The 16,281-nt window shown below is 43.7% G+C and overlaps 1 protein-coding gene across 1 annotated transcript in view; it reads right to left on the bottom strand.

The window, feature by feature from the left end:
- Window positions 1-13,456, bottom strand: part of FNDC7 (fibronectin type III domain containing 7) — a 30,987-nt gene extending 17,531 nt beyond the window's left edge. The window contains exons 1-5 of the mRNA XM_053592022.1: window positions 13,369-13,456; window positions 12,860-12,878; window positions 7,232-7,486; window positions 5,363-5,623; window positions 2,258-2,515 (exon numbers count right to left, since the gene is read on the bottom strand). Of these exons, the coding sequence (XP_053447997.1) occupies window positions 2,258-2,515; window positions 5,363-5,623; window positions 7,232-7,486; window positions 12,860-12,878; window positions 13,369-13,431 (856 nt within the window). The 5' untranslated portion in view covers window positions 13,432-13,456. The remainder of the gene's footprint in view (window positions 1-2,257; window positions 2,516-5,362; window positions 5,624-7,231; window positions 7,487-12,859; window positions 12,879-13,368) is intronic.
- Between the last annotated feature and the right edge of the window lie 2,825 nt (window positions 13,457-16,281).

Raw genomic sequence — 16,281 nt, 5'->3', positions numbered from 1 at the left:
CAATCAAAAAATAGCCAGGCATTGTGGCAGGTGCCTGTAATCCCAGCTACTTGGGAGGCTGAGGCAAGAGAATCGCTTAAACCCAGGAGTTGGAGGTGGCTGTGAGCTATGACATCACAGCACTCTACCCGGGGCGACAACTTGAGACTGTCTCCAAAAAAAAAAAAAAATCTTAGTCATCTCTAATGGAAACCTTCCTAAAATACATTACACATTTCTGAGCCCCAGGAAACACATAGCACTTTCTACATAGAGTTCTTTTATTAATAAGTCAAGGTCATTCCTATGGTCATGACTGATTGTGTTAAACCCAAACTACAGTAGTACCTCCTGGACCCATAAGTGTGCAGGACTATTTCGGTAGCACTTAACTCTGGCTGCACATTAGATCAACTGGGGAGCTTTTACTAACTGTTCACATCCAGATTCTATTCCCAGCAACTTCAATTTAATTGGTCTTAGGCAACCATTAGGTACTGGGGTATCAGGAGCTTATGAAAGCTCCTCAGGTGCTCTTAATGTGCATCCAAGACTGAGAAACACTGCTTAGTTCTCGCCTACATTACACGACTAACTTGACTGCTGTGTTTTGAGTTTATCTCCTCCCTCCTCTCAGCTATCCTGCCCACATAACCACTTTTAACGTACATTAAATTAAATTGCAGTTGTCAAAAGAGAAGCCAAGTCACCCATTTTATTATCAGTGACCTTAAATTAACATAACTCTAAGAAACTGTGGGTCTGGGGGATTATCCCACCACCACCACCACCCGTGACACAAAGTGTATCAGCTCCTTTTCTCTCTGCTCAGAAGCCTTCTAAACTCAGAATGACATAATTCTGACTATTAGGTAAAGTGGACATTATTGTAATTAGCTAGATTTTATTTGGCTTAAAGGATTGAAGTTAGAAAAACTTAAGCTTGAATCCCAGTTTGGCCACTTATTATCAGTGTACCATTGGGAAAATTATTTAACCTCTCTGAGCTTTGATTTTCTTTTCTTTTTTTTTTTTTTTGTAGAGACAGAGTTTCACTTTATCACCCTCAGTAGAGTGCTGTGGCATCACACAGCTCACAGCAACCTCCAACTCCTGGGCCTAGGCGATTCTCCTGCCTCAGCCTCCCGAGTAGCTGGGACTACAGGCACCCGCCACAACGCCCAGCTATTTTTTTTTGTTGCAGTTTGGCCGGGGCCGGGTTTGAACCCGCCACCTCAGTATATGGGGCCAGCACCCTGCTCACTGAGCCACAGGCGCCGCCCAGCTTTGATTTTCTTATCTGAGAAAAGAAATAATAGACCCTCCCTCACTGAGTTGTAATGAGAATTAAAATAATATGTTTCTAGTGCCTGAGACAGGATAGATATTCACTGTTGGTTTCCGTCCCCAAACATATATTTTTATTCTAAAACTTTTATTAATTAAAAAAAATTTATTACCCTCCTTCTGCTTCAGGGTTTTTTCTTTTTTTTCTTTAAGATATTTCTAAATAGAGGAGTAAACCTCCACATATGTATGTATTTATCTCTCTGATAAGGAAGAAAATGGAAAAAATCTAAACACATATTCAGAACTAGAAATACCCTATCTTGCTGGGTGCAGTGGCTTGTGCCTCTAATCCCAGCACTTGGGAGGCCGAGGTGGTGGATTGCCTGAGCTCAGGAGTTCAAAACTAACTTGAGCAAGAGTGAGACCCTAGTCTGTATAAAATAGCTGTGCGCTGTGGTGGGCGTCTGTAGTCCCAGCTACTTGGAGGCCGAGGCAAGGAAATCATTTGAACCCAAGAGTTTGAAGTTGCTATGAGCTATCATGCCATGACACTCTACCAAGGGTGACAAAGTGAGACTCTGTCTCAAAAATAAATAATCTTTATCTTAAACAGTAGCTACCACCAAGCCTAAGTCATAAAACAGGATGCAAAGAAAAGGCAGTTATTGGTACCACTCAGTTTGAGCTATACATAACTCAAAATGGATCTTAGGATTTTTACTACTTTATGAATGTTAATTAATGAAAAATCTGGGTTAGGAGCCAAGCCACCCAATTTTCAAAGAAATGCTTTTTGCAAAGCACAGTATCTGATTTCACTATTAATATTGTTCAAACTCATCAGAAAGCCCAACTCAATGCTTTCATTTAGACCAGGCTTTCTTTTCCTCTCCTTCCAGAGTGGTCTGGAACATTGCCTGGACTATTTCCCTGATGGCAGGAACTTTGACTTGGCGGCCCTACAGTGATCTCAGTCTTGTTTACTTACCAGTTTTCAGGGTCACTGCTGAAGATGATTTGCTAGATCCGGCATCATTACTCGCTAAAACTGAAATCAGGTACTCGGTTCCACACTGGAGGGAAGAGATGGTGCAGGAACTGAAAATTGTACTACAGCTCAGCTCTGAAGAGCCACTCAAAGCCATCACAGTATAGTTGAAAGCTCCTTCCGCTGGTGCCCATGAAAAAGATGCCTTCAGAGCCCCACTATCAAAAGAGACTCGAATATTGCCAGGGGCACGAGGACCTACATTTTTGAGAAACAATTAAAAATTTGGTAGTAAACGCAAGAACTCAAGTAAGAATTGGCCCAATAATGTTTCAGAGCATAGAGGACAGAGTACCCCAATAGCTGGGTAATTACAAGTGTTCAAAGCATAAGTCTTGAACACAACCAGTTCTTGTTTTTTTGTTTTTGTTTGTTTGTTTGTTTTAAGACAGAGTCTCACTATGTTGCCCTCAGTAGAGTGCTGAGTTGTCACAGCTCACAGCAACCTCAGACTCTTAGGCCTAAGCAATTCTCTTGCCTCAGCCTCCCAAGTAGCTGGGACTACAGGTGCCTACCACGATGTCCGGCTATCTTTTTGTTGTAGTTGTCATTGTTTTTAGCAGGCTTGGCCGGGTTGGGCTGGGTTCGAACCCACCAGGTGTATGTGGCCTGTGCCCTAACTGCTGAGCAGGGACGCCCAGCTGACAACCAGTTCTTTGAATATAGGAATTGTACTTTATTTGATTTTTGTATTCCTATCAGTTAACCTACGCCCAAGGAGATAGTGGCCCTTCAATAAATGTTTGGAGTGAGACACAGAAGGAAAAAGAAAAGAAAGAGAAGGATTATAAAAGGCAAACCCTTCTCTTCTCTCTGTATTTCTGCCTTTGCCCACTGGCAATGGGGCTTCTGTTCCCCTTCAAACTTAGGGGAAGTTGGAGAGAAATTTTCTGGTTTCTTTCTTTTCTTGGTCCTCCCCCAAGGGATGAAACAGCTAATCTGGTTGGTGACAGTCTGGTACGTATTTAGGCTACATTACCAATGGATGGTTTACTCTGTCTCGAGAGAATTAAAAACAAGAATGTAACGGGCTTGGTGGCTGACACCTATAATCCTAGCATTCTGGGAGGTCGAGGTGGGGGGATTGCTTGAGCTCAGGAGTTCTAGTCCCACCTGAGCAAGAGTGAGACCCCACCACTACTAAAAATAGAAAAACTAGCCAAGTGTTGTGGCGGGTGCCCATAGTCCCAGCTACTGGGGAGGCTGAGGCAAAAGGATCTCTTGAACCCACAGATGGAGGTTACTGTGAGCTGTGATGACACCACGGCACTCTACCCAGGGCACAGAATGAGACGCTGCCTAAAAAAAAAGAATAAAGATCTCTCTGTTTAGATATAAACTACTGTACAAACCCCCAGCTCTCTCTTGGTCTCTTTGCCCCCCTCCCGCTTCGTTTCCTCTCAGTCTTCTGGCTCACTCTGGCAGCTCAGTTCAGACTTCCAGTCATCATGCTGCACGATGCCTTGGTCAGGATATCCTGGGGTGTGGATGGTGAGAGAACACCTATCCTGCTCTAGCCTCTCCCACGTCAGCCACAGGCCTCAGTTGAGGACTTTAGGGAACAGATCTGAAACAGTGATTCTCACCACAGCATAAAGCACCTTGACTATGGGAACCTTACTTTGTTTGCTGCTGTATCTTTAAAACAATGCCAGCTCCAAGTTGGCATGCACTCACTCAATGTCTGCCGAATCAGTGAATTCTTGTTTGGCCAAATTCTCTGTCTATACTATTGGCCTGAACTCAGGAAAGGACAAGGGGTGATTAGTAAACCTAAGGGTCTTATCCCTGCCCAGGCGAGATGGTTCACACCTGTAATCTTAGCCCTCTGGGAGGCTAAGGTGGGAGGATTTCTTGAGCCCAGGAGTTTGAGACCAGCCTAAGCAAGAGCCAGACCTTGTCTCTATGAAAAACTAGAAACATCAGCCACGCGTGGCGGTGCACGCTAGTAGTCCCAGCTACTCAGGAGGCTGAGGCAGATGGATCACTAGAGCCCAGGAGCTAGAGGTTGCAGTGAGCTATGATGACATCACTGCACTGTAGCCCCGGTGACAAGGTGAGGAAGAAAAATAATCCTCTCCTTCTGTGTGATATTGAATGTGTAAGCTGAAATTGAGGTGGATGTCAGAGGTGCCATGCTCTGTGTATTCTGAGGAGCAGTTCTTTTTTTTTTTTTTTTTTTTTTTGGTTGCAGTTCAGCCGGGCCGGGTTTGAACCCACCACCCTCGGTATATGGGGCCGGCGCCTTACCGACTGAGCCACAGGCGCCACCCAGAGGAGCAGTTCTTTATCCATGCAGGAAGTGTTTAAACTACCAGGGAAGAATAGTCAAGGCACTATAAATAACTTCATAATAAAGTTAAATAGCTGCTGCCAGCTTCTCTGTACTCATCATTTAACATTATTCTTTTTTTTTTTTTTTTTTTTAAGAGACAGAGTCTCACTTTATTGCCCTCGGTACAGTGCTGTGGCGTCACAGCTCACAGCAACCTCCAACTCCTGGGTTTAAGCGATTCTCTTGCCTCAGCCTCCTGAGTAGCCGGGACTACCGGTGCCTGCCACAACGCCCAGCTATTTTTGTTGTTGCTGTTCGGCCGGGTCCAGGTTTGAACCCACCACCTTCCATATATGGGGCCGGCGCCTTACTCACTGAGCCACAGGCGCCACCCTTAACACCAGTCTTGATAGCTGCAATGCACAACCCTGCTCATTAATCAAAAATGAGATTGAGGGTTGGGTGCTGTGGCTGACACCTGTAATCCTGGCCCTTTGGGAGGCCGAATCAGGTGGATTTCTTGAGTTCAGGAGTTCAAGACCAGCTTGAGCAAGAGCAAGACACCTTCTCTACTAAAAATAGAAAATCTAGCCAGGAATCATGGCCCGAGTGTCTCAGGAGGCTGAGGCAAGAGGATCCCTGAGCCCAAGAGACTGAAGCTGCTGTGAGCTAGGCTGAGGCCTTGGCACTCACCCCAGGGTGAGAGAGTAAGACTCTGTCTAAAAAAAAAGAGAGAGAGAGAGAATGAGGCTAAACTGAGAAATTCTTACTTGTTCTCTGATTGCAGATGGAGTCATCGCCAGGAATTCCATTGGCATTCCATGCATAGGCCTTTATGGTATAGAGAGTCCCAGCTTCTAAACTGGTGAATGTCAAGGAGGTGTTTGTAGTATTCTCTTTCCATATTCTACCCAATCCATTGGCTGGCATAATGGACACAGAGAATCCAATTGCCATGTACACAGCTTCCCACTGCACAAGAATAGAGTTTGGACTTGAAGAGCTAACTTCCAGAATTGGTGCTGCCAACACTAAGAAGAGAAAAACACGTGCATTTGCATTATAAAAGTCTGTTAAAGGATAGTTCAAATTTAGGAATAAGAAAATTGAGATTGAGTATACATATTATAAAATAATTATTTGCTGGGGGCGGCGCCTGTGCCTCAGTGAGTAGGGCACCGGCCCCATATGTCGAGGTGGCGGGTTCAAACCCAGCCCCGGCAAAACTGCAACAACAACAACAAAAAAAATAGCCGGGCGTTGTGGCGGGCGCCTGTAGTCCCAGCTGCTCTGGAGGCTGAGGCAAGAGAATCGCGTAAGCCCAAGAGTTAGAGGTTGCTGTGAGCCGTGTGACGCCACGGCACTCTACCCGAGGGCGGTACAGTGAGACTCTGTCTGTACAAAAAAAAAATAATAATTATTTGCTTTGGGGGCAGCACCCCTGGCTCGGTGAATAGGGCGTCCGCCCCATATACCGAGGGTGGCGGGTTCGAACCCAGCCCCAGCCAAACTGCAACAAAAGAAATAGCCAGGCATTGTGGCAGACGCCTGTAGTCCCAGCTACTCCGGAGGCTGAGGCAAGAGAATCGCCTAAGTCTAGGAGTTGGAGGTTGCAGTGAGCTGTGATGCCATAGCACTCTGAGGACGATAAAGTGAGACTCTGTCTCAAAAAAAAAAAAAATTATTTGCTTTAAAAAGGACCCACAACAAAGTTCCATTAAATAATTGCTCTTTAAGCATGTATTAGTCGTAGATGACTTGATAGAGGACTAGGGAACAGAGAAACTCTAAATAATAGGCACTACTTTCAAATAGAATCTGGTCAGATATTAGATAAATAGCCCTATAATCATAATACAAAACCACTGGGGGAAATGATGGGTTATATTATTTTAATGTGTAAATAACTTTTCAAAATATGCCTAGGCACAACTTGATGAAGTTAATTCAAATAATGTTGATGACAAACTTCAAAAAAAAATTGTTTTTTGAGACAGAGTCTAACTTTGTCGCCCCTGGTAGAGTACCATGGCATCATAGCTCACAGCAACCTCAGACTCCTCTGCTCAAGCTATTCTCTTGCTTCAGACTCCTGAGTAGCTGGGACTACAGGCACCTGCCACAACGCCCAGCTATTTTCAGAGAGAGGATCTTGCTCTAGCTCAGGCTTGTCTCGAACTCGTGAGCTCATGCGATTCACCCACGTTGGCGTCCCAGAGTGCTAGGATTACAGGCATGAGCAAACTCCATATATTTTTATTTGTTAACATATATGCCATACGGTCAAGGGGTAGCAAAATCGCTTCTGTGTGTCTGTTTGGCATGGTTAAAAATAGAAAACCCTGTTTCAGAGATTTAAAAGCAGGCCAGGCTCTACCGAGGGTGACAAAGTGAGACTCTGTCTCAAAATAAATAAATAAATAAAAGCAGGGGGGTGACTTTAAAGATGCCAGAGAGGGGCTTTATTTTCCAAAGCAAAGTACATTTAAATACCACCTCCTCCACAGATATCTGAGTTCCCAAAAAACATCATTTGGTGGCTTTCACTTCTGGGCTCTTGAGTGATGCCAAATAACATCACACAGTGCAACTGTCCAGGTCACAAGCAAACGCTCAGCAGAGGATGTGCATCCAGCTACCTGTCTTTGCCTGCATTGGAGGGGATGCCTGGCTTCTCCCGGCAGCACTGATGGATCTGATGGTGATTTGGTACACGGTGGCAGCCTTCAGGCCTGTCACAGTGCCTGGGGAATTGGCCACCGTGATTTCAGTGACTGTGTCCCCATCTTCAGCTGTGAGGAGGTAACTGGTAGCACCTGGCACTGTAGCCCATTCTACAGTGATACTGTTGCTGATTTTTGAATATGCCTGATCAATGGTGGGTATTTCAGGAGCTGAAAGAGATTTTGAAATTGTACATTACCCAAGAGATCTACAATGATTATTACCCTTCTTTTGTTACCTTACTCTTTTAAACTAAATCATCCTTGTGCCATCCTTTGGACATAAGATTTGCCCTTATTTTCCCCATCAAGGGGGGAAAACAGAGAAAAAGGCAAAGCCACGATCCAGAACAGATCTGGAAAGCTCAAAGTTCTCATTCAGAAGTGGGATTTTAAAGAGGTTTTTCTCAGTTGCCTGTGAATTAATTTACAGTTTTTATACTTTTAAAAGAGCTAAATATGAATGGGAAGTGTTTGTGGGAAAGAACTCTTACAGGAGAGAGAATAATTGAGGGACTTTACTCCAGAGGCTTCCACTCTAGTTTAGCATTCCGTGGATTTCCCAGGTTGCTCTGGCCTTGATGTCTCCTCCTTGCCCCACAAAAGGCACTGCACTGCCTTCCAGCTGGACCCACCTCCTTCCCACCCACATCCAGGAGCTGTGGTCACTCTCTCGCATTTTGTACATTTCCTGTTTGATCCAATGGGGGAAGGGCAGAGAATTGAGTTCTTGGTTATAATTACTCCATAGGACTTTCTCTCATATTATCAGAGTGGAACAATTTTCAGGTTTTTCTATATGAAATGAAAGTAAAAACTTTCTTCTCCCTTTCTCTATCAAAACATCTGCCTCGGGCTCGGCGCCTGTAGCACAATGGTTATGGCGCCAGCCACATACACGGAGGCTGGTGGGTTTGAAACTGGCCCAGGCCAGCTAAACAACAATGACAACTGCAACCAAAAAATAGCCGGGTGTTGTGGTGGGCGCCTGTAGTCCCAGCTACTTGGGAGGCTGAGGCAAGAGAATCGCTTAAGCCCAAGAGTTTGAGGTCGCTGTGAGCTGCCACGCCATGGCATCTACCGTTGAGACTAGGTCTCAAAAAAAAAAAAATCTGCCTCAGCATAAGCATGAGATGCTGCAGACTCCTCACTCAGGATTGACCGTGGTTTACCAGGGGATAGGAACGCTTGTGTCATGAATTTACACAAGGCATTCGTATGCTTGGGGTGTGGAGTAGGAGACCCAGCATGGGTAATGAGATTTCCTGCTGTACACAAATCCACAGGCACAAAAATGTCCTGGATGTAGAAGATGCAAGTGAAAAGAAAAGGTCAGATGTAAATAGCTTCAAAATAGTTTAAAGCTGGCACTTAGCCTTTTACATTTAATGTGCTCCATTAGCTGGGTTAAATCACGATATGCCAAATTGAAAACTAAAGGGCAAAACAAACAAAACTATAGGCTAAAGAGTAAATGTAGATGAGTGATTTGCCAGTATCAACTCCCTTCCCCTGCAGCCAAACCCCGTGTGCATGATACAGATAACCTTCTCTTTCTGTACCAATTGCCCAGCGAGTTGGCTTTGGCAGCGTCTCAGAAATAACCATGCTGCAAAAATGAACAAAGTCTCCACTGTGCACTGGCCAGACATTCCTTGAACATCACCCAGGACTGTCTCTTGCCACTGAAAGAAAATTATGACAGTTATATTTTCGGGGGGAATGATGCAGGCCTGCTCATCTTAGCCATTTGTTAGTGGAAGCCAATTCTGCAGGAAGGGTCCATGTCCCCTCTCACTCTTGCAGAATAGGAAGCCCCAGTAGGGGTGCCCCGCTTCATCCCACATGCACACATCCCTCTTCTGATCCTCCAGTTACTTGTCCTGTGTTTTATGCCTGTTTCCTCTAATCGTCTGGTGTCTGTCAACTCCTTCTGTCCCCACAGTAAATCTTATCTCTTATGGTAGCCAGTCCTGCTTATTGGAATGGACCAGCTTCCTAGAAAAATGATAATCCATCTGGCCATAGATACAGAAGGCCTGATAGTGCATTCATGGAGGGGTCTGAAAGGCATTTAAAAACCAAGCATGACACAGACTATTTACCCCCTGTCACGGGGCCTGAGGGCTCCACAGAATTTGCCTCATTGAATGAGGGAGGACAGGCACATTTGCCAGGAAGGAGTACTGCAGGCAGCCGGTGCCAGCAGAATGAAATTCAAGTTGTATGGCAAGAAAGGGACAAAGAGTCTCGGAGCCCGTAGCTCAGTGGTTAGGGCACCGGCCACACGCACAAGGGCTGGTGGGCTCGAACCCGGCCAGGGCCTGCTGAACAACAATGATAACAATAACAGAAAAACAGCCAAGCATTTTGGCAGGCCCCTGTAGTCCCAGGTATCGGGAGGCTGAGGCAAAAGAATTGCTTAAACCCAAGAGTTCGAGGTTGCTGTGAGCTGTGATGCCATAGCACTCTACCGAGGGCAACAAAGTGAGACTCTGTCTCAAACAAACAAACAAAGGGACAAAGAATTTTGGTTCAGGAACTCTGGGTTTGAGCCTGCTCTGCTATTTATGTTTTTTCCCAATTATTATGGGAACAATCTTTGTATATATTTACAGGGTACATGCGATGTTTTAATATAGGCATTGCCAGTATCAACTTCCCTGCCTCCCTAGATACAGGCCTGTACTGTGTAATAATCAAATCAGGTTAATTGGTGTATCCATCACCTCAAGCATTTTGTTAGGAACATTCCAATTCCACTCTTTTAATTATTTTCAGGTATACAATAACTTGTTGTTGACTATAGTCACTTTGTCGTGCTGCTTGTGCTATCAAATATTATTCATTCTATCTAACTATATTTTTGCACCCACTAACCACTCTCATTTTATCCTTCCTGCTGCCCTTTTGTCCAGCTTCTGGTAACTGTCATTCTACTCTCTTATTCCCCCTTGAGAAACATGGAATATTAATAATACCTACAGGCCGGGCGAGGTGGTTCACACCTATAATCCCAGCACTCTGGGAGGCCAAGGCGGTTGGATTGCCTGAGCTCACAAGTTCGAGACTAGCCTGAGCTGGAGCGAGACCCCTGTCTTTAAAAAAATAGCTGGGTGTCATAGTGAGCACCTATTGTCCTAGCTGCTTAGGAGACTGAGGTGAGAGGATTGCTTAAGCCCAAAAGTTTAAAGTTGCTGTGAGCCGTGAGTGATGCCATGGCACTCTACTGAGGGCAACAAAGTGAGACCCTGTCTCAAAAAATAACAACAGCAAAAAAACTAATAATACCTACATACTAGGATTTACTTTGAAATGTAAAATACCTGCATTTTAGAATTGTTGTGAAGATTAATAGCGTAAGTAAGGGCACTTTGAAAGTGTGTGTGTGTGTATGTGTGTGTCAAGTAAGTTTTGATGGGTTTGGAAAAGCCAAACCAAAGGGCACTGCCAGGAAGTGGTGCCGGTAAAAGTGAGATTCTGGGAAGTCTGAGGCAAGCACAGGCTGCAGAGATAGGTGCCCTGTGTTACACTTGATTCTAGGGAGGCTGTGACCAGCACCAGCAATGAAGGAAGGTCAACACCTCTGTACAGATTAAGAAGCTTAACAGATGAGAAGCTCCAGCAGAAGGCTCCATAAAGTAGCAGCATTTCCTTACCCTTTCTTACTTCTTAAGCCCACTTACTGGGTTATTGAAAGAGAGAATATTATTCTCTATATGTGCAGCTAACCACTCTGCTCAGTCAAAAAAAACACCTTTTGATTCCCAGCATCTGTGCATTCTATTAACTCAAAAAGATCTGAATTAGCCCACGAGGCCCTAGTGGCCAAACACAGATAAACGGCAAGGCTGGAGCCCGAAGACAATCAAAATAGGTACATGCTAAATGCAACTTCCTATACCGTATAAAGAAAATACATCCCATCTATTGAAAAAGTCAGGATAACTCAACAGCATTATCAGTACCTCAGCCTTACTCACTCTTTCTCTTGAAGAGTGTTGATGCCCTGGGGACTAAAATGGGGCCTGTTCTAAGGACTTAGTGTGCTCTGGATGAGCTGGAACCTTGAAGGAGACAAAAGAGCTGATTTTTGTGCACCCAAAGACCACTTATTAAAAAACCCAGTTTGTTTCTCTGCCTGCATACAAAAGAAAGAAAAAAAAAATTTTTTTTTTCAAGTTGCAGTTTATATATAGCCAAGAAGTCCTTCCCATAGCTTCCTGGCCAGTTCTGAAGATCTCTCAAGAAAAAGATAATTGAGGGGAGTGCCTGTGGCTCAAAGGGGTATGCTGGAGGTGGCGGGTTCAAACCCAGCCCCCGCCAAAAACTGCAAAAAAAAAAAAAAAGAAAGAAAGAAAAAGATAATTGAATAAGAATAAAACAGAAAACAATAATTTTTAAAAACCTGCTATACACGTATAGGTGTGGATTTTAGGAACTTCTGTGGCTTTCCCATGTCTATATATCAAATTTTAAATTTGTCTTAATTCTTCTTCCTTTTCTTTTGAGTAGATGAAATAATAACAAAATTATCCAATTTATGCTGAATCACTGTGAGAACTTATTGGTGATATATTTGATACTACATGGTCCCCACAAATAATCTAAATCCTATTAAACATAAATTTCTGTTTCAGAGACTTAGATTTCTAAAATGAATGAACTGTGAGAGGCCCTCTAAAGAATTTATTTTTTTCCTTATTCCTTAGTCACTTATTTTAAGTGGTGATCAAATATTTTTAAAAGAAAAATACCTTTTCAGCTGAGTTACCATTGTCTATATTTTCATTTTTTTTTTGAGACAGAGTCTCACTCTGTTGCCTGTGGTAGAGTGCCATGGCATCACAGCTCACAGCAATCTCCAACTCTTGGGCTTAAGCAATTCTCTTGCCTCAGCCTCCCAAGTAGCTGGGACTATAGGCGCCTGCCACAATGCCTGGCTATTTTTTTGTTGCAGTTGTCATTGTTGATTTTAGCTGGCCCGGGTTGGGTTCGAAGCCTCGGTGTATGCGGCCGACGCCCTACCCACGGAGCTACGGGTGCTGCCCCATTGTCTATATTTTCAATATGCAATATTAGAAGAGTAAAGTCCTTTTTTCATTAGAGAATCTTCACAATTCAATCAAATACAACATCTCTAATTTTCTCCTCTAATTCCTCAGACATACAAGAAAAGTTATATAAATTAGACCCCTCACTACATGTAAGATTTTATTTCTTTGACTAGAAACATGATCATCGTAATATTTTACTCATGGCTAACAGTGTCTGAGAAAATTCATGGCTACATGACTCTACACATTATGGTACTCAATAAGCATACTTTACAAGGACTTGTCTTTTAAGTTTGACTTACTTATTGGTCCTACCAGTTATCATCTTCCCCAGTCCTGATATAGTAGTTAGCACCCAGTATGAGTGCTCAAAATACATTGCATTTTTTTTTCATACAGCCTTTTTTATTTCAGGGGAGCCCATGAATTAACAATGGAAATAGAATTAAATATGGGGAGGAAAAATTTGCATGTTAGAAAAGTTTACCTGGTTTTGCTGAAGCAACCTGAAAAGAAAAGTTTAGAACATTAGAACCATAAAGAAAAATACCACTTGGGGAAATATAAACTATGAATCAGAGCAGTAATAAATTAATCACAACATTTTTATGCCTAATGTAAGTACTCTTTCAATCCATACAACTATTTATCTATACAAATAATTTCCCAACACTCAACTTCACCACAAAGAAACCCTAAGTAGAATTTTGAAGTTGGAGGCAGATCACATTACTATTTCATTTTTCCTCTTGAATCTGCCTATTGAGCTAAGTCAGCAGCTGCTGACAGACTTTTCAGAAATCTTTGTTCTTAAAATATAATGATCATCTTGTTTTCTTTCTTTAGTATATCATTTTAAGTTTCAAATGCACAAACATATGCAATCTTGGTACAATCCAAAAGTATTTTGACTTTTATCTCCCCCCTTCCCAGCCCATCACAAAAAAAAAAGAGGAAAGTTCCAACTAGTTATAAGTAGTTGGAAGGGTAACTCACCATTTTAAGACAGATAAGAGTAAATCCTATCAAGGTGAAACATTTCTCTGATCCACCAGCCATCCTGTTGAAGATAGGGCTCACACGGTATAAAACAAAGTGATCAGGGTCCTCTCAGGTCCCAGGAGGGCAGCATTGTTGGTGGTTGGTACAGAGGGATGGTCACCCTGATACTGGGAAGAGAACCTAGGAAATAGCTCCTCCCCTTCAGTGTGGAGCTGACCTGTAACAGGGGCACTTGGAGACTAGTGGGGGCGGGCACCAAAAACACAGGGGAAGAAAGAAGAGCCAGAGGAAGTCATGCCAAGCAGGCAAAAAGCTGCTGTAACCTGGTTTCAAAGTAGTATTTAGAATGCTCTCCTTCTCCATCACACTTTTTTTCTAAATACAAATTTTACAAAGCTGTACAGAAAAATATTGATATGGTGGAGTGATCATTATTGATTGATTGATTTACTTATTTATTTATTTTTTTGAGACAGAGTCTCAGTATGTTGCCCTGGGTAGAGTGCTGTGGTGTCACAGCTCACAGCAATCTCTAACTCTTGGGCTTAACCAATTCTCTTGCCTCAGCTTCCCAAGTGGCTGGCACTACAGGTGCACACCACAAAGCCCTACTATATTTTGGTTGCAGTTGTCATTGTTGTTTAGCAGGCCCAAGCTGGGCTCGAACCTGCCGGCCTCAGTGGATGTGGCCGGTGCCAAGCCGGAGTGATCATTTTAATCTTGAGGATTCTGACCAGTTTTATTTTTTTGTTTTTCAGCCTTATTTGTTGTTCTGATCGTTGTTTCGGTCCTAAGTGATCAGTCCTGCTCTCAGGGGCATTTTATCATAAAGCTTCCGTGTGTAAGAATATAAAGAATTATTAGATATAAAGAATTTTGGAGACCAAGATAGGAGAATCGCTTGAACCTAGTAGTTTGAGACCAGCCTGGGCAACATGGCAAGACCCCCACTTCTACCAAAAAAATAGCTGAGTGTGATGGTGCACACCTGTAGTCCCAACTGCCTAGGAGGCTGAGGCAAGAGGAATGCTTAGGCCCAGGAGTTAAGGCTGAAGGGAAACTGAAGGATCAGGCCACTGTACTCCAACCTGGGTGAGAGGGTGGGACAGGTTTTTTTTTTTTTCTCCTAAAACAAACAAACAAACTATTAACCAGTAACAAGAGATTAATTACTAAAGGTAAAGAGGACTCTAAAAAAAAAAAATGTAGAAATAGTGGACACAGGGATTGGCCGCTGCCTCTAGGGCTGAGGTGGAGGACCCAAGGAAACAATTTGTTGGAGAGGATGCAGCTGTGCCCCTCTAGTTGCTGAGATGCTAAAGGCTGGGGAGGGTGTCAGCAAAAGTGACTAGGACACTACCCACCCGGGTGCTACTGAGACTTCCTGGGAAATCTGTGGAATGGTGCTGGAAGTAACTGGGAAGTTGGTTGCTGAAGCAGTAGTGAGACTTGCTGGGAAGCTAAGCAGGGGGACCATGGACTTGCTGAGAGCTCCCTCCACCTCCCACAATGATGCCACTGGCCCCTACATATAGCAGAAATGAGAAGAAAAAAGAAAACACAATAGAAGCAGGAAAAGAAACGCCTTTCTTCTGCAGCTCCCTCCAGCAACCTCTACTGGCAAGCTTAACATCATCTTCCCCACTGGCAAAGGAGAAATGTTTAAAACATTCAGCTCCAGACACAAAGCAGAACAATACAGGGTGGATTTGGAGCTAAGAAACTGATAACCGGCACATCCACAAATCAGTAGCTGTCCCCACACAAAGGGCGGAGGGCAGCATAACTCATTTCCCAGAGCAGGTGTCAGCACGGAACACTCCATTCAGGAAGAAATGTTCACAGAACCAGTACCTGGACAGGCTGGAGGAGCCTCGCACTTAAGAGCTATCCAGGACACTCTTGACTTCAAAATAGATATCTAAGAGGGAAGGGGAGGACAAGAGAACTTCCCTTGGGTTTGCTCAGCATAGTTTTTTGTTTCACCTGGATAGTATGTTTACTTGGGATGTCGGCGGGGGTTGTGTCAGGGCTGATGGAATTTGTCAGGTGGGTGTGTGTCTAAGTCCACTGACCTAAGAAATAGAGAATAATTCAGCTTCCAGAATGGCCTGAACAAGAACTGACCAAGGTAAATCAACTGAAGACTGGTGGACTTTAGGTACCTGCAGATCAAGTGAGCTTACGCTTGCAATAAATAGTTTTTCCTTGTGACAAAACCTCATAGTTTGTATGCTATATGAAATGCTTTAAGGTCCGATGTTTAACAAGTGTTAACTTTTTGAAATAAGCTGAAAAGGCATCCTCCCCAACACACACCTGAATACATACCTGTGCAATACATTATGGGTCATGATTACATAATAGAAATTCTTTTGACTATTAATGCTGAGAAATGGGATATGGGGCTGACAGCTCAGATCTGAAATCCTAGCACTCTAGGGAGGATTGCTTGAACTCAGGAGTTCAATACTAGCCTGACCAAGACCTTGTCTCTACTAAAAATAGAAAAAAAAAAAAAAATAGCCAGGCATCTGTAGCCCCATCTACTTGGGAGGCTGAGGCAAGAAGATTGCTTGAGGCTCCGTGTCCATTGCACAGTGGTTAGGGCGCCACAACTGCAACAAAAGTAGCTGGGCGTTGTGGTGGGCACCTATAGTCCCAGCTACTTGGGAGGCTGAGGCAAGAGAATCACATAAACCCAAGAGTTGCTGTGAGCTGTGACATCACAGCACCCTACTGAGGGTGACATAGTGAGGCTCTATCTCATAAAAAAAAAAAAAAAAAAAAAAAGCAAGCTTTATTTAGGCTATGGGCTAATCAATTTGTCTGGAGTAAGAAAAGTGGGTGGGGGCGGCACCTGTGGCTCAGTTGGTAAGGCGCTGGCCCCATATACCCAGGGTGGCG

This window comes from Nycticebus coucang, chromosome 5 (genome assembly GCF_027406575.1).
Source record: "Nycticebus coucang isolate mNycCou1 chromosome 5, mNycCou1.pri, whole genome shotgun sequence".
In the NCBI taxonomy this organism is placed as follows: domain Eukaryota; kingdom Metazoa; phylum Chordata; class Mammalia; order Primates; family Lorisidae; genus Nycticebus; species Nycticebus coucang.
This window is presented reverse-complemented; position numbering and strand designations above follow the sequence as displayed.